The 25,218-nt window shown below is 32.4% G+C and overlaps 1 protein-coding gene across 1 annotated transcript in view; it reads right to left on the reverse strand.

Annotated features, from left to right (window-relative positions):
* Positions 1–25,218, reverse strand: part of LOC145245925 (lateral signaling target protein 2 homolog) — a 169,850-nt gene that overhangs the window by 25,189 nt on the left and 119,443 nt on the right. The window contains exons 2-3 of the mRNA XM_080107666.1: positions 24,075–24,353; positions 249–398 (exon numbers count right to left, since the gene is read on the reverse strand). Of these exons, the coding sequence (XP_079963792.1) occupies positions 249–398; positions 24,075–24,353 (429 nt within the window). The remainder of the gene's footprint in view (positions 1–248; positions 399–24,074; positions 24,354–25,218) is intronic.

Here is a 25,218-nt window from a genome sequence, read left to right on the forward strand (position 1 = left end):
CAGAGCAAGAGAAAAATACCTTAACTTTATAGGTATATAGATTTTAGCAATATATTTAACATTGACAAAGTATAATTTTTTTCAACATCATAAAAGAGGGTCTACACTAGTTATACATATTGCTCTACGTAAACCTATAGAATATCAATAAAACAAAAAAAAAAATCAAATGGTAAATTATAATAAACCAGTTCATACAATAAATTGAGGCAAAAGCTAAAAATTGTGAAGAAAATGGCTGTACTTACTCGTTCTGTGTAAGAATTGATGTTTTTAAGACATTGTTCGCGAAGAATGCTTCGTAAGCTATCCAAGTTTTTAGTTAGGGCTCGGGCTAACGGTCGCATACTTGCACTCTCCACCTCCCTGTTCATTATTGTTGAGCCAGCAGCCAGGCACTGCAAAACAGAAACGACAAAGTAAAAAAAATTGCTTATTAATATGGTTAATGTTATCACTACCTACGTATTTACCAATGAATCTACCTACGTCAACTGATACTAATCAAAATGTTTTAACTGTTCAAAGGTTTCAATTTTAGTAGTCCTGTTGAGATGTGCTTAATTTTCATAGCAAACCAATCCTACTGAGCCATCGAATAGTGCCTCCATTCCACCAGTATGTAACATTACTTATTTTAAATTTGATTAATTAACAAATAGATGTTTGGTTTCATATTATTGCTAGGCTGGGAGGACTATATAACTGCAGGAGACATACAATACATAGTTAAAGCAAAATAAGTTACTTTGGACTATTAAACTAATTTCCAATGATATTAATGTACCACATTTGTGACCATTTAGGACTTCCAGATGCTGTATGTACTCTCCGCTTATCTCGGCATTGTTTCCACTCGTCCTGGACTTCTCCTTGTCACTGGACTCAAGCAGTGCCGATTCAGGAGAGGTGTGGTTGGGAATTGCACAACGCTTGCCACACAATTACAGACGCAGCTGCCCCGACAGGCGGCATCCTTTATCTTTTGAGACTGAACAGAGGCATCATTATTAATGTTTACGTAACCAATCATTTATTTTGTGCCTATTTTCCAATGCCAAAAACGATTCTTTTTATGATCTTTTTTATTTGATTTTGTTTAAAGCAAAATCTTCTACCAGTAGTAATGATAAAATAATCAATATTTATTGATTTCAAATTATCAGTAAAATTAAGATCTATAAATCATCACCCACAAGTGTATTTTTTTATGCACAAGAAAAAAAATTAGAACATGTATTGCGTGTTTTTATGACTGGAGGGAAATAACAAGTCTATAATTAAATATTTAGAGATTTATAAAGATTCGTAATTGGTAATTGTATTGGAATCTGGAAAAATACTGGAATCGTCCCATCACTAAAAGCTATAATTATTCTGTTATGTTAATGATTTAAACTATTTATAAGAAAGTTCAAATAGCTCAATAGGTAAAATCTCAAACTGAAGAGTTTCAATTTCTGGTCATGGTATCTGTTTTATTCATAGAGAATGTATTATTTACTATCAATGCAATATTCTCCATTTCTAAAAGTAATTAAGATCTGATATTTCAAAATAAGAAAAATCCTGCAATATATTTATGTTTAAAAATAAATTGTGACCGACAGATTGACAAAGATGCCTAAAAAAAAATTACTAAAAATAACAGAGACAGCCAAAATCTCTACTTATATAAAATGCCTTAAAACTAAAATAAAAAATTACTAAAAATAACAAGATCAATTATAAATATTTTTTTTATAACATCTCCATTCTTTTAATTTATAAATTATCTTTCCAGATTTTAGAATTTGCACCCAATTTACATCACACATTGATATTTGAATCTGACTAAAAATTTTGTCTTATTATTTTTCCAATATGATTTTTTTTTTAATAAAAAATGTCTTTGGCTTCAGTTTGTTTCTAAAAAATTATTCTGCTTAGGAAGATTCTTATGATGGCGAGAATTTTAAAAACAAATGAAAAAAAAATCTAAAGTAGATAAATATTTGCATTTTAAAATACAAGTTATCTCCCTTACATTGAGTTATTACAAATAACTTTTTTGGTGTGTGTCCCATACCCATCTCCCTAAAAAAATTAAAACGTCTGTATAATGTATGCACCAGTGACGGAAAGAAAATATCACATGCAAAAAATAATGTAAATTAATTAACTAGTTTTATTTTGATGAAGAAAATCATTTTAAAGTGACTTCTGAGCACCCACCCCTTCCTATGTTACGGATTTTCTAAAATATTGCAAAAGCCTGAATCATTTGGAATTATCTTCCATATACTGCAAAAAATAGCGTTGAAAGATCGACAGTTGTTCATCAAGAAATTTTGATTTTTTTTTTTTTTTTTTTTTTTTTAAATAAAACTATTTGATCACTTTACATGATTTTTGGTGTATGATATTTTCTTTCCGTTACGGGCACGTACACCATAAAGATTCTCTCTTTTTTTTTTTGGTACTTTTGTTTTTTCATGAGAGGGAGGAGGTTTAAAGACTTGTACCCCCTCCGTTTTTACATTTCTCTATATTAACATATTGTGGCAATTCATTTGGGAAGACAAAAATAGAAAACAAAAGAAAAAAAAAACAAAAAAACTACAGTTAAAAAGCTAAATAAATTGTTAGTAAATAAGATACCGGGCAACACCTGGTAGATACAATTAGTAATTTAGGACATTTTTTAAAGTGCTTTTGGTCAAAGCACCTGCAGAAATTTAGAGTGATTTAAAAAAAGAAAAAAAAAAGAAAAACAGGTGTCATTTTTTTTTTTTCTTAGCAAACTCCCAGTCTCTTATTGTTATAGTTTAAGTTAGATCCTATTTACATTAATCCATCTCCCATGAGGGCAAAATTACAATTTTAATATGGGGGAAATCCAGCTCCCAGAAATGGACATTGAATCAAGCAAGAAAAAACAAAAACTAACCTTAGTCTAGAAGGAGTTCTCCTTCATTTACCAACAAGAGAGAAGATGAAGTTTAGTATAAAAACAGATACTGCACTTTACTCCTAGCCAAAAGGCCAAAGTGTTTGACACTAAAATCGGAATCCTATAATAATGAGAAAAGATGTACAAAAAAGAAAAAAAGTATCCAACCTCTGTCCCATTGTCACAATATTGCATCTCTTTCTGTGCCTGTTTTACAAGTACTTTAGTGAAATGTGCTCTGATGAACTACTAACACTTGTGTCCCCTCAAGGTACATATCTCTGACTAACCCAACAAAATCTCATCCCTTTACTGTAGAGGTCTCTAAATGCTAGAAAGTCTTCCAATATAATAGTTTCTTCCTCTGGACTGCTAGACTTTTGAGATTCCTTCCTCGTTTCCTACTTCCAAGAGTGTACTAAGATTACTTAAATGTAATGCAAACAAATATCTTGCTGCTCAACTCCGTACATAGTCGCCTGTAGACATGATTCCAAATAGTAGTTCCTTACATGCAATATGACTTGTTTGAGAGTGAAAGACTAAAAGGTGTTTGGTCAGTATAATTTGATTAAAAAAAAAAAAAAAATGCATTTTAAGTAAAAACATATTACATACGTATGAGTCATGTAAAAATGTTAAAAAATATGAAAAATGATACAGAAGATCTACTAGAACTATTTAAAAATTAAAAAAAAAAAAGAAAAGATATTAGTGATCTGTAATTTTCTATTTTGACATGGTGGATTTTAATATTTTTTATTTACTAAATTTCAACATAATGCAAACATGTAATAGTGTTTTTACGAAAAAAGCATTTCTTGAAATTATATTCACAAACATTAAGTAAAAAAAAATAAATAAATAAATAAGCGAGGAGGTCTTAATTATTAACTACATTTAGTAAATTAGTAAGACATCAACTGTCTTATTTTGAAATGTCTTTCAAAAAAAAAAAATAAAATAAAATAAAAGATTTTATTTGCTAGACATAAAACCAAACACTTGCATTCTTTTGTGTTAGTCATATTCAACCAAACTTGCATTGAATAAAGAATTACTATCCAAATATACAGTTTCTCCAAGTACACAATTAGAATTCTTCTGTCTTTTTAGACACAATCAAAACACAAAGTGTAGCAAATAACCTTGAACGACAGTGAACACACACGCACAAAAGTGAAAACAGCTTTCAACCAGATATTTAAATTACAACTACAAGGAATACATTTATTTATTTATTTATTTTTACAATGTTTCACTCTCTGAGCTAATTTTGTTTCAAATTGATGACACTAGCAAAGAAATATAATAAAAATCAAGTCAATCAAATTCTAGACTTATCAATAACTTCCATCAAAAAAAAAAAAAAAATTATTCTGAATAGCCATTTTATTTTGTTGAATGTTTGTTCATGTTGTTAAGAATATTAAATGTAATTTGAATTAACTCCTTCCAGAAAATAATCTATCCAGTCGGATTTATTTTGAAAAAAAGAGGTAAATTTATGTTTGGCCAATATATATTCACCTTAGTTCCCTTTGTTTTTAAGAGGAAAATATTTTGGAAATTAAAAAAACAAAAAAAAAAACAAAGGTATCTGTCTTTGTCCATTACAGGAAAAAAAAAGAAAAGAAAAAAGAAATGCAAAACAACTTGTAAATAAATAAACGACTGCTAGGTAATAACAGGTAGTGATAAATATCATTTTGTATCTTTACAAAAACAAGAACAATTCAAACCATGGCAGAGGCTGGAAGAATGTTGATCCCCATCCCCCGTCCCAACAGGAAGACAGATTAGTTAAACAAAGGTCATTATTTTAGCCATATGACCATCATGTGTTCATACCTCTATCAACTGCATTAGTATGTATGTCTATGGACACAATAGAACTGATAAGATTTGTACTCAACACGGCCAATTTCATAGTTCTTGGTGGCATCCATTAGGCCAGTTTTTCATCACTTTGAAATCAGCGATTATAGATAGTCTACATTTTTTTTTTTTTTTTTATAGGTAAATTATTGTACTGCTAAACTCTTTCCTTGGGCCAACCTCAATCTGATCTAAGTCACTCTTATTTGATCAGTCTCCTCAATATATCAACTTCTGACCAGAAATCCTAAATGTTTGGTCTTTTTTGTCAGTCACCGTTGACTTGTCACAAAAAATTACATCTGTCCCTTTTTAGTTCATTGCTATCTGACCATCCAGACACTGACCACAAATGGCCAGGGGTGCCATTTCATCTAGAGAGTTTAACAGATTTGTCAACCTCTCCATTGTCGCCCACTTATCTTATTTACTTACTAGCGAGACCTGTGGAAATTCCACAGGGGACTCATTCATACGTAATATATTGATGTTGGCATTCTGTAGATATTCAGTGTAAATGGAGACGCTCTGATATTATTGTAGCTTTTTTTTGTTAAAACTGCAAAAGTATTTATCTAAGCTAGCACTAACACCTGGCAAAGCCCGGTTGTAAATATGATATTTTAATTCTTGCAGATTTTGTATATATTATAGAATTAATGTCCTATCGATTTCTATATATTATAAAGTTGCAATTTCAAAAATAAATATCCATATGACTTGGGTGCATTAGCTTGAATCGAAACCAAAATAAAATCTTATGAATATATATATATATATATATATATATATATATAAAAACTTGAGTTCTTTCAGCCATAATCGAAACCAAACCCAAAAATTCTTGGTAAAATTATTATTTATGACAAGAAATGGAAGTACATAACAATTAAACAACTCAGATGTAAGTGTGACACACATGCTATCATTTATATATAGATTATTTTCCCTTTTTATGAGCATTCTTGTACCATGCTCTGAGAAAGGGGGGGGGGTAGTTCTATAATATCATAATGTGTCATTTTGATTTATTAATAATGAAGATTTGGTATCTGTTTAAAGCTCAAACTATCATTTAATGCTTAATTCAAGTTAGTGGGTAGTGTACTAGCTGTTTTGTTGTCATAAGACCATCCTTCCATGCATTACCTCCACCTTTAAGGGCAGTGTAGTATATATTTGTTCATCATGATACCATGGTTCCAGGTATACCTCCTCCATTAAGAGGACAACATAGATGTTTGTCACATATTTTTGCTAGTTCTAAAAATGGATATTTAACAATGTATGGGATAAATCTAAGGGTACAAAATTAACCTACACAAAAAAAAAAAATATATATATATATATATACAGAATAGGAACATCTATGAAGGAAAATATTTTTTTGTAATTTAAAGGCTCCAAAACTACTGAACAAAATTGCACCAAATTTTGCATGAGGAACCATAGTGGGATCAGAATTCAATCAATGTCATTATTGGTAAACACAGTTCAAAACAAGTGGAAAAAATTCCAATTAAAGTTTTTATAGACACCCCCCCCCCCCGCGTGCAGAGGATAGAATAAAATTGGTTGCTCGAGTGTGTTATTTTGCCTCATCAAAAAAGAAAAAAAAAATTCCTCCTAAACTGACTTCACTTAACATGTTTATATGTGGTGAATAAAAATGAGGCACTTATAGAGAGTACCTCAATACCTTCCTTGTTAAGCCAAACCTAGAAGTGCAATTCAATTTCTTTTTCTAATAACTCAACGACCATAACCTCCTTCTGCTTCCTCTTCTTTCTAGAACAATCTGGTATTAAGAATTTCAAGTAAACAATCCTTAACTAGAAGTGATTTGCATAAATTGGTTTCCTGTTTTGTCACATTTTTTTCCCTCGTTTTTTCCCTTTCATGTTCGGTGCTCGTTTCTCAACTTTTTTTTGACCAAAACAGGCAATTGCATCTTAAAATGACTATATATTTCTCAGAAGTAGTTATTTATATTATATAAATAATGACTGGAAAATTTTACGGAGAAATAACTTTTATTTCGTTCATGGCATTTATATTATATACAATTTATACGTTCATCATATATGAAAATGCAATTTTCGTTTATTTATTTATTTATTTAATATCAGAACTAAGATTTATAAACGAACAAGGAAGACATTGTAAAAAAGAAAAATGGCAGACAAGAGAAAGAGGAATGAAATAGGAGAAAAAAAACATGGAAGAAATTGATTTTTGGTGACCTTTCACAGTATCAGCAGATGGGATTAAATGGATGTTTCAATGGTTTTAAATTTTGAATTATTGAAGAAAAAAAATTCAGTGCAAGATGCAGTAGGGATTTAATCCTGTTTTTCTTCCAAATGGCAGACAATTGCCTGCTATTTAGAGGCTCCAACCGAGTGCTCTTTTTAGGATTCTGTCTGTTTCATTAAGTTTAATTATTTAAATTTCTTTAGTTCTTTGATAATATTGTCTAGATACTTTAAAATTCTTTATTGTTGAGGTCTTCAGCTCCTATTATAAACGGGATGATGGCGATTGTTTTTTAGGTTCCAGTTTGTCTTTATATCACATGTCAATCACCTTTTTTGCCTTCTTCAAGCCACTGCTCACCTCAACCGAAGTTGCCATGCTCCTCGACTTTGTTTAACATGACAAAGTCAGTTTTTACTGCTGCATTTTCTCGGTAGGTATTTGCATGTAAACACTAGCTAGCTAATAGGAGTGTGAACTAGATGATTGAGGAGAATTGTTATCACTTACGCTCTGGAGAATACCAGCAGGTAGCACTGGATGGTGAGAAATCATTAATGCATTAATAATATTAGTTTATATGGAAGAAAAAGTCTTGTTTTTTTTTTTTACAATACACAGAAATTCGAAAAAGTGGTCAAAAATTCAAATATATAAAAGAAATGTTATCAAAGGCAAGATAAGCTACTCTTCTACCTACCTGGAAAAGTTTTTAGCGGTTTTTCTCACTTTAAAACGCTTATTTGATTTGAATAACAGTGTCGAGTGTTACGTGAGAACAATAAAAATGACTGCAAATTGACACCTTAAAGTTTTGAAAATGACTTATAAATAAAAAAAATTATACTAAATACTGTTAGAAGAAACCCACCCCAATATATGTTACCATGATATATTGGGTGGGTTTCTAACAGTATTTTGTTTTATTTTTATTTTCAAGCCATTATCAAAGCTTTAAATAGTTAGGTGTCAGTTTGCAACCATTTTTTCTTCTTTTCCCCTATCGCTAAACACTATATGTTTTTCAAACCAAATAGATGTTTTAAAGGGAGTAAAACCACTAAAATCTTTTTCCAGATAAACAGAAGAGTAACTTATCTTGCCTTTGATGACATTTATTTTATATATTTTTGAATGTCTGACTGTAAAACAAACCCAAAAAGTCAGCAATAATCATACATGCACTAGGAACAGTCCTGAAAAAACTGGAACTTAAGAGACTATACGAAGGACAACAATGGTGAAAAAAGATAAAATCTTAAAGAAAATTATCAACTTTGAAAATGAATGCACATAAATTGAAAATGCTGATCATATGAAAGTCAACATAAAAATAAAACAGAACATCAGCACATGAATCCAAAGGAACTGAAATGACAAGAAATTTCATAATCTTTCCCTCTCTTAAATAAAATTAAGTAATGGCATCAAACTCGGCTGAAGTCATACAAAATAGTCGTGAAGAGAGACCATTCACAAGTCAATAAGAATTATCGGTAATAAATCCATAGTAAACGGTTGTTGCAATTATGTAAGAGCATCTGCAATGTTATCAAAAAAAGTCACTCAGACTCCAGGGAACACCATTGGCTTTTATCAGCGAGTTATCATTGTATGGGACGTGTGCAAGCTAGTGAATCGATAATAGATTGTTATATTATAAAATTGCTCTTTTTTTTCATATTGTCACAATGAACCAAATTTTCAATATCTGCTGATTTTATTGTATAAAAGATATTTTTTAAATGTTTTTCCAAAACTAAATATCACTTATCACTAAAAAAAAAAAAAAAGTCACCATTTTCAGCATGATTGTTTTGTATTATATAAAAGACAATCATTAAATTATTGTCAGATATAGAGGTAAAAATAAAAAATAGAAAGTCTTCACAAAATTTCTTATGATTATTTACATCCTTTCTAGGTTTCAAAATTGAGCTTTCCTAATATCCCTGATTTGTTATAATCTATGCACAGCAATCCAGAAATCCAATCTCAGATTTATTGGCTTAGAAAATTTCCCCAATTCATCATATAAAATCCATGCAAAGCAATCGATGAATCTAATTATTTGGATTATAAAAAAAATTGTATAAATGCATTTACCATTATCTGCCTTGACAAAGTAAATAAATCAGCGTTCTTACTACAAACATTCATCCAAAAGAAGTCATAATTAATCTAAAATTAATAATCATTTTATCATATACTAGCTGTTCCTACCCAGCATTGCCCGGGATGCAGCAAGACCATATTACTCGCTATTTGATTGCACATTTTTCAACTTAAAAAGTAAACATCTATTATATTACTGAGTTTAAAATGAGATATCTCCCCATTGCCGATAATATACAGAGTGCACAAACGAAATGGCGTTTTCTATGTTATGACCCAGTGCCGAGCCGCTCTTTAACAACATTTCCAAAAACATGCATAAGTCTTCTCCAAAAATTAACCTTAAAATCGTCTCCCAGAAATTCTACTTATACACAAGTATATACGGTGATTATTTTAGCATCGGATGAAATTTGCTATGACTGACTATAAAAAAAAAAAAGGTTGATATAAAAAATAAATTGTCTGAGAATGCTGGAACAGATTTCATGCTAAATAATTTGGATTTAACCATAATTTAAATAATTTATGCGAAAAAAAAAATTGGAGCATTTTTCAGTCATAAACAGAATGAAAGAGTGGTCAAAAAACAAATATGAACATTATGAAGATTACCAAAGGCAAGTTAAGTTACTCTTCTACCCCTTTGGACAAGTTAAAGCACAAATAAAACCTATTTTAAAGCGTTTATTTACTTTAAAATACAAGTAGTGTCTAGTTTTAAGTTAGAACAAGAAATAAAAATGGCTTATATTAGATGGTCGGCTGTGCTTAAGTCGCCTAAAAATTGAAAATTAAACAAAATGCTGGTTGTTCTACCAGTATTTTATTTTCGATTTTTGAGCGATTATTGTGACATTATCATTAGATATAATGATAATGATGATGATGAAGGAAAGAAAGAGTATTGTTAAGAAAGGTTTTTATATTGATTTAATACATGCACACACTTATTTGTGGATATTGATAAAGAAGAAACGTTTTTTTTTTTTTTTTTGATAATTTGTGTTGACATAAACGGCCATAAAAAAAACACTAGCTGAAAACGTTGATGTTTGGGATATAATATATCTAGGAAAAATTGTCAGAATGGCACCTTTTGCCAATTTGTCAAGTTCCATTTGGATAGGCCACCTTCGTTAAGAAAAGCAGTTAACCATATTCTGTGGTGATCAAAATTTATTGGTGGGTCACCGGAAATATAGGCCAGATATTATGAGTTTTTTTGGTTAAGGTAAAACAAGATCGTAGATACAAATTTAAGTGTCTATTAGTTAGTGTTCGGGAATTTGATCACCTCCAAAAGATAACCAAATTATTTATTTTTTTTACTCATACAAAATGGCATTTGGGAAAAACCCTTGGTTATACAAATAAAGCAAGAGGAGGAGGGACCCTCCCACATGAGTGATGGTGAAAGGTAAAGACCCAATAGAGAGTGAAGGCAATGGACCTTTCTGTTAAGAGCGTCAGTCAGAGATACATATTTGGGGAAGAAAAGAAAATTTATTTTAAGAGCTTGAGAATTTCAAAAACTACTTGATTTTCTGAAAATTGTGAAATTAAATTCTGAGGATCGGAGGCAGGTTTAAGCCCACCTGATTCTCCATTATATTATCCTTTCAGTCTCCACCCCTTAATCCTGCTTTCATTTTATCTTGCAATAACGTCACCAACTAACTTTCAGAAGACCCCCTCCCCTGCTTTTCTTTTATATCGCAAGTTTCTTAAAACATGACTAGCTAAAGTCCAGAATAAGATCACGCTTTTCTTTTAACGGTTAATTTAAAAAAAAAAAAAAAAAAGAAAGTCTTTTGAATGACAGTTTGCATTTTGGAGACGGAAGTGTTTTTTCGAGATAAGTGACTTCTATATTAATCGTGCTTTTTATCTTTAGATTCAAATATTAATAACTACATTTTATTTCAGTATTTAATTTATGTATTTCTGTTTTATTAAATGCTAGCGTTTTTCTCGTCGATAAGTGTTTATTTATCTACCTAGTTGATTGCAAAAATAGATTAGGTAATTGTATTCATTTTTAGTTTGTGAGAGGGGAATCTATCACCATACTTTCCCTTCAACACGTCCGTTGGACTTTTATTAAGTATAATACTTAATTTTTTTTTTTTTTTTTTTTTTTTTTTTTAAATGGAGAGTAGAAAATGCATTGTGGATGCGTTATCGGCAGCTCCCATTACACTCGCTTCTCCTTATTTGTCCCTCAGTCCTCATTTTTTAATGAGTGATTTTCTGACAAAGGGAGAAGAAAAAGTTGTTTTCTAGGTTGGCAGTATTTTGTGCGAACAGTTGGCAGAGATGGCGGAAATTTTGTTTCTATGTCTATCCTTGTAGCGATGTTACTAGTAAGGGTGCTGGAGGTAAACGTTTTATCTGGGCTGATGTTATTCGCCTGATAGTCAGGAACCCGAACCTTGGATTAACCACTAAGGAGGCTGTCCTATCAACAGGTGCAAAGTACTGGGGCTGCTGTATTGCCATTTGGTGAATGGATTCTGGACCATGCAGTAGCTTCTGGTGGGGCCTCTCGATGCCATATTAGTGGGTAATTGTTACGGCTTTACCTTATGTTCTACAAAAAAAAATATATATATATGACAAGTTTCAAGAAAAAATACACGATTAAACCTGGTTCTCCAACTTTCAACGTAGACCCCTACTACCATGTCTCCTTCAACATCAGGGGGTCTACGTTCTAACCTTCCAGAGGTTGAAACCCAATTACAGGAGACTAAACCAGACCTTTATTTTTAAGCGAAACTGGCATTGGACAGGCTATTTCCCTAGAAGAGTTCGCAATTAAAGGATACTTTAACTTAACTTCTAAATCTGACCCCCAAGATCGCCATGGGCATGGAATATGTGCCTATATTAAAGATGGCTTTCCATGTGGTAGGGACATCTCCAGAGAAGATCTTAACACCCTATATGTGCTTCCAGGTTGCATTAGCTCACACTACTACATTTATATTTACTCTCTATCGCTCCCACAACAGCGGAGTTACTATCTTTAAAAGCATATCTGAGAAAATTGACCAAGTCCTATCTGCTTATCCTTCAGCTAACATTCACGTATGTGGAGACTTCAATGTTCACAACATGGAATGGTTGAACCACTCAAACAAGACCGATGATGAGGGGAGGTTCTGTCATGATTTTTATGACCCCACTCAGATTGTTCACGAACCCACCCGGTGATCGCTCATCCCCCTCTCAGTACAGGCCAATAAGTCTCCTGTGCATCATGAGTAAGTTGCTGGAATCTGTGTTAAATACAGAAGTAATCAACCATCTCAACAAAAATAACCTTCTTAGTGACACTCAATATGGTTTCCGTTCTGCTAGATCTACAGCAGATGTGCTTACAGTTATATCTCATAGGATTAGCAAATCTCTCGACGGAGGCAACCTTTCTAGGGCAATTGCTCTTGACATATCTAAGGCCTTTGATAGGGTATGGCATAAAGGTTTACTTCACAAGATCTCTAGCTATGGTATAGCTGGAAATGTCTTCTCAATTATTAAATCATTTCTTTCTGATAAGTTCATAAGAGTAATAGTTAAGGGGCAAAAATCAGAAGCTCACAGTATTAATGCTGGAGTCCTTCAGGGGTCCATCCTGGGCCCAACTCTTTTCCTGATCTACATTAATGATCTTCCAAATCACATCCTTACATCATTTGTAGACATTTATGCTGATGACACTACCATTTATGGTAGCACATCTAAGACCGTAAACGACCAAGTTCTCTCCGATTCTCTCTCCTCTGATCTTGAGCATGTGGTACAATAGGGAAAGGAGTGGCTGGTTACTTGCATCTAAAAACAAGCTTCTCTCTTTACATCATCAACATTCTGATCCACATCTTGCATCAATTGAAATGAATGGCTCTTGTCTTCAGGAGGCCTCAAGTTTGACAAGCTTCTGGGCTTGACCGTTACTCCTGATCTTAAATGGAACACGTACATCAAATCTGTTGCCAAGGCCGCTGGAAAAATGGTGGGATCTTTCTATCAATCCAGTAGATATCTCACTGCTGATGCAATTCTCTATCTAAGAGCCAGGTACGTCCAAGGATGGAGTACTGTTGCCACATCTGGGCAGGAGCTGCTAGAAAGGACTTGTCCTGCCTTGATAGAGTTCAAAATAGACTTCGTAGCCTCGTAGGAGATGCCCTTTTCTTTTCCTTGCAACCTCTATCTCACAGAAGAGATGTTGCGAGTTTGTCTCTGATGTATCGTTATTTTCATGGAAAGTGTTCGACTGAGCTTCAGTCTATGGTCCCCCCTCGCCAAACTTTCACAAGAAACACCCGTCTAGCTGAAAACACTATCAATAATTCCCCCCACTCTTTATCTGTGCCTAAACCTAAATGTAGATTCCATGAACAAAGCTTTTTTCTTAGAACTGCACGCCTGTGGAATTGTCTTCCGTTTTCTTGCTTTCCGGCTGACTACAATATGGTTGTGTTCAAGTCTAACGTTAACAAGTTTTTGATAAGTCGTTCCATATAAGTTAACAAATTTACTGAATTTCCATTACTAATGATTACTATATTGTCCAATTTCTGCTGTACACTCTTTAACCCTTATCCTCGAGTGGCCCCCTTGGCCTTGATAATGTGGTGATGCCTGTGTAAAAAAAAAAAAAAAAAAAAGAAAAAAAAGGCAAAATAGCCTCGAGGACACACACTGCCAATCACCTGGGGTTTTCACGCCCGTCAGAGAGAAATCCCTGACTTAAGTCTAACCCTATTCTAAACCACTGAATCTACACTGTAGAGACACAAACCCTGACTTTACTGATTGAAGCCGCCAGTCTCAGAGCAATTTTGTTAAGTAACTTTCCGTGGATAATTATTTTTTTGTTTATAAGAAAAATGACCACTTGCTTTTTCTTTATTTGTTGATTGCCTGTTGAATTGAAGGTGCAGTTAATTTCAGGTCTACCTGACGCCCAGACAATGAAGACACAGACAGTGCCGTTGTGAGAAGAGAACTTAGCACGATGTTAAAGCGACGTACAGCCAGTCGAAGTAAACAGCGTTGCCACAAAAACTTAAGGTTATACATATATTGTGTGTTCTGAGCAGTATTTTCCAATGACCAGTAAGAGTCTGGTCACCCTTGAAGGGTCCACCACTAGACAGTTAAGTTAGTGTCCAAATCGTACATTTAAGGCCAAGTTGGATTACAATCAAATGGCAATCTAATATCGGCCATTTTTTTTTGTTTTGCTTTATTCTTCACTAAAATGATGATTAAATATGTATTCAATAATATTAATCCAAAATACATTTTTTTTTTTAAACATAGCCTGATCTGCAGCAGTTGAATATGGTAAAAACAAATTAAAGTAGCCAGGCTATACAAGGTTTACAGATTCACAAGAATTTGTGTTTAGTTCTTGGTATGCATTTGAAATACAACTCAGTATTTGATACTTGATTGTTTTTTTTTCTTAATAAAAGAAACTGATAATTTTCAATGACTTTTCTAAGAATGATTTTTCAGTAAATCAATAACATCACATTTTGTAAATGTTGAGATTGTTTTAAAATATTTTAAACAGTGAAAAATAAAATAATTTCTGAAATGAATTATACATTTTATAGGTTGAGAGAGAGAGAGAGAGAGAGAGAGAGAGAGAGAGAGCTGGAGAGTAATACAGGGATAAATAGAGAGAGAGAAAGATAAAATGGGGAGCGGGGAGGGGGGGGAGAAACAGAATGATTGCATAACAATATTAAAATGGGATGGTCAGTTTTAATACCCAATATCTGTTTAAGCAAACTTGTTACAAAAGAATTTGATTAGAAAAATAAAAATAAAAGTAAAAAATAAAATGCCTGCAGCTGCAGTTTTTTTCTTCTTTTTTTTTGTTTTTTTTATGGAGACTCAAGGTTAACTCGGAAACATTTCAACAATATGTTTAACATTAAAAACCTCAAATCCTATTCACTTGCCTCCCAACGAGGTCATAGTTAGACACATGCTGAGTTATTAATATGGGGAAAATCAAGCTCCCTCAAATAGGCACTGAATTGAGACAAAAATAAAAATTTTATTGGTCTAAAAAGAAAAATTAAATACAGTATTAGAACAGATACTACTCTTTGCTCCTAATCAAAAATGCAAAAAGATCACTATTGTAAGGAATTACTTCCCAAATGGCTAAAAACTGCTTTATTTTTTCATTGAACTATTTATAATACTTCTACTTTTTTGACAGATTGTGATGAAACTTGATCGTATAACTGGAAAGACTTTGTTCTTTAACATTATGTTGCGGTTGTGCTAAAAATAATGTTCATACATAATTGTATAATTAAAAAAAAAAACAGGTATTGTATTTACCTTTTCTCTAGGAGGTTAGACACAAGGTCAAATGTCGTTTTGAGAAGCTAGCGCACAGGAATAACCACACTCTGATCTACCAAAAATGCTTGAGCAGACCCACCGGCATTCCCCAGGTAGGAACACTTCAAGCAATTAGCAATAAACTAACCTCTTCTTAGAGAGAAGGTAAAACCTGGAGAAGTTGACCTCTGAAGACTAAATAGAACAGTATCTCAGCCAGAAAGCAATAAAGCCACTATAAGACTGATTGTCGAGGACATATCTCTGCCTAGTACGAAGATCTACTAAAGCTGTGCCAGGTAAGTTAGTAATACAAGTGATACACTTAATTACAGGCATGATCAGATAAAGAGATACTGAAATAATTATTATGACCCGGATGTAAATGTCAGGAGGACTGGTAAGTGTTATTTCCGTTCAGTTGTGATGTTTTAAAAAAGGTATTTACAAATAGATTTAAACAAAATGTTTCTTTGTGTGTGTATGGGTGCAGTGTGGAGATACAAACATCACTTCCATTTTTTTTTTTTTTTTTTTTTTTACTAACGAGTCGCCATTTATCAAGGCGAAACAGCTACTGAAAGATAAGGGTTAAAGAGACTGATGAATAGGGCTATCACAACAGAATATTCTTATTGTTTTGACTCAAGTATATTTCCAACAAAGTTAGACACAGTTAATCAACCGAGAACCACATCACTCTATATAAAAACATATAAGATATCGACGGATACACACTCGAGAGTCAAAACAATGAGAAGAATATGCTGTTGTCACAGTCCTACTGACGAACAAGAAAGGGGGATTGGAAATGATGAATGGAAAGAGAACCATTTGATTTTTTTTTTGAGATGATAGCTTAATAAAGTTACACGAGTCTCTGTAGATCATTAATAGTAATTACGACTATTATTCTTTATTACAAAAGAATTTTTTATGGAGATAGCTCAAGACAAGGCGTAAAGCCACTTCATGTTAGGAGCTAACAAGAAAGAAAGATGATTATAGCAAAGAGAGCAGATGCTTGATGAACTTAGTCTTAAAAAGACCAAAGTCCTATGTAAACAAGTTCTTCATGAGCCTTTCCCATTAAGTAATCCAATTTACCAAATTTACACTTCTAACGATTACTATGATATTATCCTTTTGACTATGGACACTCTTCAACCCTTATCCTCGCGTGGCTTCTGGACCTTGATAAGTGGTGACTCCTATGTATAAAAAAAAAAAAAAAGATTAAAAATAGAGAGAAAACAGTAGGAAGAGAGTGCCACAAACTTGCGATTCTGGGAAAGAAGCTACTGGAATTAGAAGCTGTATGACAATGAGGTATTAAAACAGTGAACTGATGAAGATCACTAGACCAACGAATCAAAAAAGAAGCATTGAATAGATCAGACAATTCTAAAGAATATATGCCATAATAGCATTTATTATAGAAAGTAAAGAAACTTATTTTTCTATCTAATTTACATATGCAGTTGTGGTGTGTGCAGAGACATTTGTAAATTAGATTATGCTGAAAAAAAAAAAAAAAATCAATCTTCCTCTAAATGCTCCGAGAGACATTAAGAAACATTAGCAAGGTTGAATCAACATAGTATGAGAGGGGGGATGCGAGAAATACATAGATATCTAATAGAGAAATAGAGAGATGAGTGACTTGTTCAGTTAATTATAAATTATAGCTAATAAGAACAATTAAAATAACCCAATCCCAGAACGAAAATATATTTTTTGTTTAAGCATATAGAGAGAAAACGCCTTATTATAATAAAGTCATATTCCTGTGTTTGCTTGTTTGTTCATAATTTGATTGTGCACTGTTTCACAAATAAATTTTCATAATGAGGACGGGGGGGGGGGTGAACACGCTTTCATTCCAGCAGGATTTCTATATATATATACTATTTATTCAAAGGAAATCTACATTCAATAAGTAACCTCATTTGCATATTATATCTTTAAAAAATCTATTTTAATTAGCCCTATGTTATTGTTGTTGTAATAGAATTGTTTTAACCGTTCTACTCAGAAATCTTATTTAAAGTGAATTTGATAAATTTATTTTTAATGGAATTTATATTTAATTAAATTTATTTTCAATTATTATTACAACATCAGTTGCCTATAAAAACGGAAGTGTTTATTTATTAAATCAGTGAGAGTTATTTCCCCTTAAGCTATGAGAGTTATTTCCTGTTTAATTTTTATAGACGAAAATCGATGTTTTATGCTTCCATAAATCCAACACATGGTCCACTTTCAGGAAAAATCGTAAGAAAGGATATTCAGTGTATATTAAATAGTATGTGACTAAACCTTCTCCAAGCCAATATGTTTCAACCTGGCAATGCTGAGTATATATAACTGGCTTAGTAGATTAATAAATATATGCATGCATACATAGCATCATAAACAAGGAACAAATATCATCTTGAGCATAGTCTGAAGACTTTGAAATCTGGTAGGGAATGTCTTCTCAATGTTGTGAATCATGACATATCAACTGTTTTCTTATAAGACGGAGTGGATGGAGGAAGTTTAGGGAATCTCTGCCAGCAGAGCATCACTAGTGTCAACCAAAGGAAGAGTCTATCAGGCATGTGTATGCTCGCATAGAAGTGAAACCTAGCCAGTAAGGGATGAGGACATGCATTGCATGGAGATAAATAATATATAAAACATTAAATCTGGACAGTAAAAGGAGATGTGTGTAGAACAGGAGACTGTTATGGTATGGCCAAATCCAAAGAACACCCCGCCCCAAACAAGGCACAATGCTATTTGAATGTAAAGGGCTACTATTTGGGACATTTTCAGGGATATTATGTATGGCGTTGAGCAGCAAGATGTCTGCTCACAGTACACTTTAACCTCTGGTCAGGAAAGCAGGGATCTGGGAGGGAATTCCAAAGTCTAGCAGTTTGAGGGAAGAAACTATTTGAGTAGAAAGTTTTCCAACATCTAAAGATCTCTACAGTGTAGAGGTGGAATTTTGCTGCTTGTTGGGTTAGTCGGGGCTACATTCTGCAGACTGCACATGCATCATTAAATCATAAAGTCATCATAGAATAATCGAAGCTTTTTATATCCCAAATAAAAGACGCCTGAAACTAATCAATACGAGCCAGTTTTATAGGATTTGTAGAGCGAATGTTGGAGTCATGTAGAAAAAAAAAAAAATTGACTGCCAACCATATTTATAACAAAACATTGATTCTATTTCTGAAAACTTTCTTCATTGCCATTATGAATATTTAAAGTGAACTTCCTAATCATTCTCTACTCTATTAAGATAACTAAGAAGCATTTATTTGTATATTTATGTCTGGAAATAAGTGTACTTCAATCTTGTCACAAAAAGTTAGCAAATAAAAAAAATATGCTGCAGGAAAGTGATAAAATAAATAGCAAGTCAGACAGTGCACACCATCAGAATTGAATTTAGAAAAAAATCCTCTGCTCTAAATAAAAAGTCAACAGTTGATGTTTTGTTTTCTTTAGGTCATTGAAAATGATAATTTATACATGAAATATGACTTAATTCCATAATTATACATGAATATCAGCAATAACACAGGTGATGAAAAAAAATTTTTAAGCTAATATTTTCTGGTGGTCTTGGCTATGAGGGAAGAGAGCTTATAGGATGGCAGTTTTGATTTGATAGCCGAGTGTAATGTTTCAGCAATTTATCTCTTATCAACAAAGTAACGACTATACACATTGACACAGATCTAAAATAGTGCCAATTATTACATATCCAACCAGTAAAACTGCTTTAGCTTAACTAGAACAACGCCATGTTTGCAATGCAAATAGATTTGGGATAAATATTGGAGTTTCGATAGAAAATAAGTTTTTTTTTTTTTTTTTTGCTTTCTCAAATTAGTTTTCATTAATGTTAAAACTCAAACACGATTTTTTCTGTTAAAAGGTGAAAAAAAAAAAAAAATACTTGGAATTATTTTACTGTAGACATATTTTTTAAGCATACACAAATACCACAAGGAGTTCAGTGGTAGAGCAAAGGTAACAAATTGCAAAGTTTGTTTACACTGAAGATTATTACGTACAGCATTCTGGGATTTATTGTCTGTCTCGACAACGAGTCACTTAGTTCATTTTTGTATTGTTTATTGACATCTACTTGGTACTACAATTTACCAAATAGTCAAAAATTCAAACTTAAATCTAATCTGGAGTCATTTTGTTGAATTTTAAAAGTCAAACCCAAATAACATTTAAACTGATGAATAAAAGAATTTTCTATATATATTATTTAATTGGAATTCATTATTGAGATGAGTATTATTTATTAATTTATTTTATTGCAAACAATTATCCTCATCTTTTTAGTTGTTTCACAACGTTTCGGACAACTATTCCTCTGGCCTTCTTCAGGTGGTAACCGCGACGGGGTAGGAACTTTGAATCCCCTAACTGCATCCTCAGCAATTACTGCCTTCCATAGTTGTTGTCTCACCACGTTTTGGCCAACTAAGCTTCTGGCCAGCTTTGGATAGATTTGAAACCGCTATCTTCAAACAATGCTCACCTGGAACCAAAGAGATGTGACATCTATCAACTGCGCCACGGGCCCCGAAGGGCGATCAAGGTTGGATTTTTTTTGGTCTTATAAATCCACATTTATTTATTATCTGATCTTCCATGGTCAGGTCCTTACTGAATGGTATATATAATATATACTATTTTAAACATGGTGAGACAACAACTAAGGATGGCAGTAATTGCTGAGAATGCAATTAGGAGATTCGAAGTTCCTACCCCCGCCGCGGTTACCACTTGACGAAGGCCAGAGGAATAGTTGGCCGAAACATCGTGGAACAACTAAAAAGATGAGGATAATAGTCTGCAATAAAATAAAAAATTTTCTGTATCAAAATTTTTTTGAGGTGGAGCATTATTTGGATGTTTATTCAAACTACTGTTCTTATCTCAAATAATCTCTGATCATCTTCAGGTGCATCTTGCCAAACTCGGAAATCTGTTATATGAAATTTCAAAAGAAACGTTTTATTTAATCCACAGGAGTAGCTTCATCTACTTCTGTCAGCCATGACCAGGTAGAAGTTTTAATTCGGAGATTACATCAGCCAAAACGCTGTGAGAACAACATCCATGATGAGAAGAGTAGTCTGAATTGTCCAAATATTACGAATAAGATAATTTTTATTTATTATTGTTGTATCATGTTCTTAGCAATAAAGCATTTTGATACAATTTATTTGAAAAATTACTTAGATGTTTACAGACAACTAAGATGAAACATTTTTAAATAATCACCTAAAATTAAAAATTAAGAAGGGGGTTAACTCCATAACTCCACTTTATATTGAATACAATAGTTGTCAACTTAAAAAAAAATGAAAAAAAAAAAAAAAAGAAATAAGATTAAAAGCTAAAATGACTACTGCATACTGAGCAATGCTGGATAGGTACATGTAATGCAGAATAAAAAAATTGCTCAAGATTCATCAACTTACTAACAAGATCTGCAAATAATACTAGGTAACCAATAAAGTTGTTTTTTCTTTGTTTTTTTTTTTGTGATTAGCCATTGAATGAAGTTGAAATATATACAAAATGTGTGTAGCAATTGTTTTCAAATTTGGACGGTCGAAATGTAAGAAAATCAGACGAAAAAAAAAAAATCCATAACGTGCCCGGCCATCAGTTATAGGTCAGATAGCTCTGAGAAGGATGGAAATGTCTAGTGATCTCATTCAGGGCTGTTTGCTTTCTTACCACTGCACTGCATCCTTTTCAATCGAGTGCTTACCAGTGATAAAAAGTGGATTCTGTACGAAACTTCCAAGCATTCTAGACATTGGCTGTCTCCTCGGAAAACTGCCCCCAACACCGCAAAACCACCTATGCACCCACACAAGATTATGCTTTGTGCCTGATGGACAGGTCATCAAATGATTCATTATGAACTGCTAACAACAGGCTAAACAGTCACTAGAGACTTATACTCACAGAAATTGAAACGTGTGCTACAGGCATTTTGCCAGAAGGTGCCAGCACTGATGACTTGCAAAGGTGTGCTTTACCGCCATGACAACACCAGGCTGCAGGTCGCACAACAAGAGGTGAAGAATGCCATATAGCAACATGGATGGGTGACCTTGTGTCATCTGATTACCACCTTTATCACTCCCTGGACAATCATCTTTATGGGAAATCCTTCAATGAATCAGACTTGCAACAACCCCTTAGATTCTACCATAAGGCGATTGAGCAGTTGAAGACACGTTGGCAGAAGGTGCCGGCTGCTGATGACAATTACTTTAGAGACTAATATTGTGAAGCGTTTTTTTTAGGGGGGGGGGGGTTTGCCTGCCTTTACAAACAGACAGAACTTTTGGTTACCTTGTACTATAAATTTAAAACTTATCTATAAATATTTGTTCCGGTACTGCGTTTTTATAGCATGTCAACTGTTGCCAGGTTTTTTTTTTATGCCAGGACCCAATTAATGTTTTCTATGCAAAGAGTTTGTAGATTAGTTTGTTTTGTAGGCATATATTTTGTAAATAAATGATCCATAAACAATATATTCTAGTTAACTCATAAATGAAAGTGACAGATAATTCTATTACTACTACTACTACTACTACTACTCTAGTCAGACTGAACTTGAGAGCTATGGCAATTAAGAGAAGATTTCATGCTTCTTTATGGTGGGAGAGAAACGAAATATCGAAATGAATAAGTGTACATATGCAGTATAAGAACCGTTCTATTGGAATCATCTGGACAATTTACAAAAAAATGTTACAAGATGCTAAAAGATGCTGAACACCTTAACCCTAATAGAAAAAAATTGTAAAACATTTGGTTAATTATATATAAAATATCCAAATATTTATTTTGATTTGAAAACAAAATAAATCACAAAATAAAATTACAAAAAACAAAATTTTTGTGCTTGATGTCATTTGTTTATTCAAAAACTTGCTTACATTTTTTTCTTTATTTGAATTTTAGTTTATTTTTTTAAGTTTCATAAAAATTGTTCAATAATTAATAAAGAATATTGTTTTCATTTTTCAATTAATTTTTTCACTGAATTAGCTTTGTAGAGAAATATATTTCTCAATAAAAAATTGGCCAGCATTTACACTAAAACAAAAGTCACAAAACTTCCACACATTATATATATATATATATATATACATACACACAAAAGTGGAGAATTTGAATTAAATTATTTAAAATTACAAATAATTATTAAATATTTTCCGTAATCCATGGATTTAAAATGATTGGCTCATCTCATTGGAGGAAATGTCATTAGCAAAATAGATATGGATAATTTGCTTATTAGCACATGGTGTAAAAAGTAATAAGCAAAACTTATAATTACCCACATCCCTTGTCAGCCGTAAGTTTTGTTGTAATTCTACATAATTTAATTCAGAATTTCCATTTATATTATTGCTCTATCTCGCATATTCAGCTTTCTTTATCTGCTTGTCTGGATAGTTTTATAAATATTGATACTAATATTTATTTGGACTTTCTGTTTACAGTATTATACAATCTGTAATTTCAGTATTTCATTATATATATATATATATACATATATATATATATATATATATATATATATATATATATACACACACACACACACATCTAAATGAATAAATCCCAAAGTTTATTTTTAATTAATCACACAGACATATTACAATGAAAACATCTTGATTGTCTAAATCAATAACTGAATTCTTTTAGAATACTGCATATCTAGCAGATTCAGTTATTTGTACATCTAATTTCCATGAATATTTTGTAAAACAGTTCATAGTAAATTCATAGGAAATAGGGGAACTTGCTGATAGTGGTCGTAGCTTTACAAGTGCTTTTTTGCGAAAGTTTGGTGGGGGTGGGGGGGGAATTAGAAAGATTTATGGACGAGACACGAGCATAGTGAGTAAAGTTCATAGAGAGGATGAAAATGACTACTTTCTCTCTCGCTTCAAGAAGAAATGCTTAATAGACATGTCACAATTTATAAATTTTTGAAAGAAATCAAAGTAGAATAGTGATAGTTGTGATCCAATATGTCACAGATACATCTAGTATATATATATATATATATATATATATATATATATATATATGAGAGAGAGACATGATCAATAGTCCTATTGATACAACACAAAATATTTTAGTCTGAATGCAATGTAGTACATATTTACAAGCATAGACCCAATACGTTGTAGACTCAGTCGCAAAGGAGACAAAGAATAGGAAAGAATTTCAACGCGCTGTTTCAGGTTTTAAGAAATGAAATTTATTCCTCATTCTCCTGCGATGCGTGATGTCTTGGTCCGTGCACAGTCTTTTTATAGTCTTTTTTCCTTACTGTGATGCCACTTTGCACACGGCTTGGTATTTGCATACAGTTGCCATATGCACATCCATGCTCTGTTGCATGAAATCATCTGAAATAATAGAACAAAAAGATCTACTTTACCTCAGCTCCAAACCATAATTGTCCTGCCAGACTCTCTTGTAAGACATCATCAGGAAACTTGACTCTGAAATCCCGATTAGCTCGTTCCACATCAATTGCTTGATCCATTATCTTTTGGATAATATTTAAGACCTTATCTTGGCATCCTCGGAGTTGGTTAACCAAAAGTGTACAGCGTTCGGGGTCTTTTCGACCATCAAAGCTGTCCAACTCGGCAGCCACCATGTTCAGCTCTTCATCTGCATAGTAGAATTGAGCTAACAATGATCGATCAGTCTTCTGGAAAAAAAAAAAAAAATTTTTTATATTCTTAAAAAAAAAAAAAAAAAAATTTATATTCTTCAACATTTGAATATTTGGTTAAAATAAAATATATAAAGAAAGGGAAAGAATCACAATCTCATAAAAAAACATTTACCATTCTTTGTGCATTCATTTTTTTTTTTTTTTTTTTTTTTTACGGGCTGTTAACCTCATAGTAGTTGTTGTTTCACTGTTTCCCGTCAATTGATCCTCTGGCCTTCTTCAGGTGGTTAACATCTTAAGGAAGCCAAAGGATGAGTTGGCCAAAACGTGGTGAAACAACAACAACTATAAAGATGAAAATAACAGCCTGAGAAAAAAAATATATATATATATTATGAAGCCTCATCCCAAAGGATTGAAAAAAATTAAATATATAAATTACCATTCCTATTCAAACAATATCTAATAACAATACCTTTAAAGTGAATTATTCAAAAACAAGATGCCAATAATAGAAAAAAAAATTGCTCCACCAGTTTTTTCACTAATATTCATATAAAATAACATTTTAATTGGTGAATGAAAAAAATAAAATGAAAAAAACATATCAAACTAAAATGTTAAAAAAAAAAAAAAAAAAATGTGTATCAATCAGTGCACAAAGGTAAAAAAAATTTTTTTTTAATCTCATTATGGAAATAAAGTGTTTTTATGAATTCATTTCACACAACAAAGGTAGTCTGACTTGCTATTTTCTTTTTTCATTCCTTTAAGCTGTAGAGTTGTTTTCGCTATGGAGACAATTTTATCATCCCACCGCACGTGTGTGTGTGTGTGTGTGTGTGTGTGTATATACACACACACATGTTGGTATGATTAATCAGAATTGGAAAAAAAA

Source organism: Euprymna scolopes, chromosome 23 (genome assembly GCF_053919585.1).
Source record: "Euprymna scolopes isolate OS-2025 chromosome 23, ASM5391958v1, whole genome shotgun sequence".
NCBI lineage: Eukaryota > Metazoa > Mollusca > Cephalopoda > Sepiida > Sepiolidae > Euprymna > Euprymna scolopes.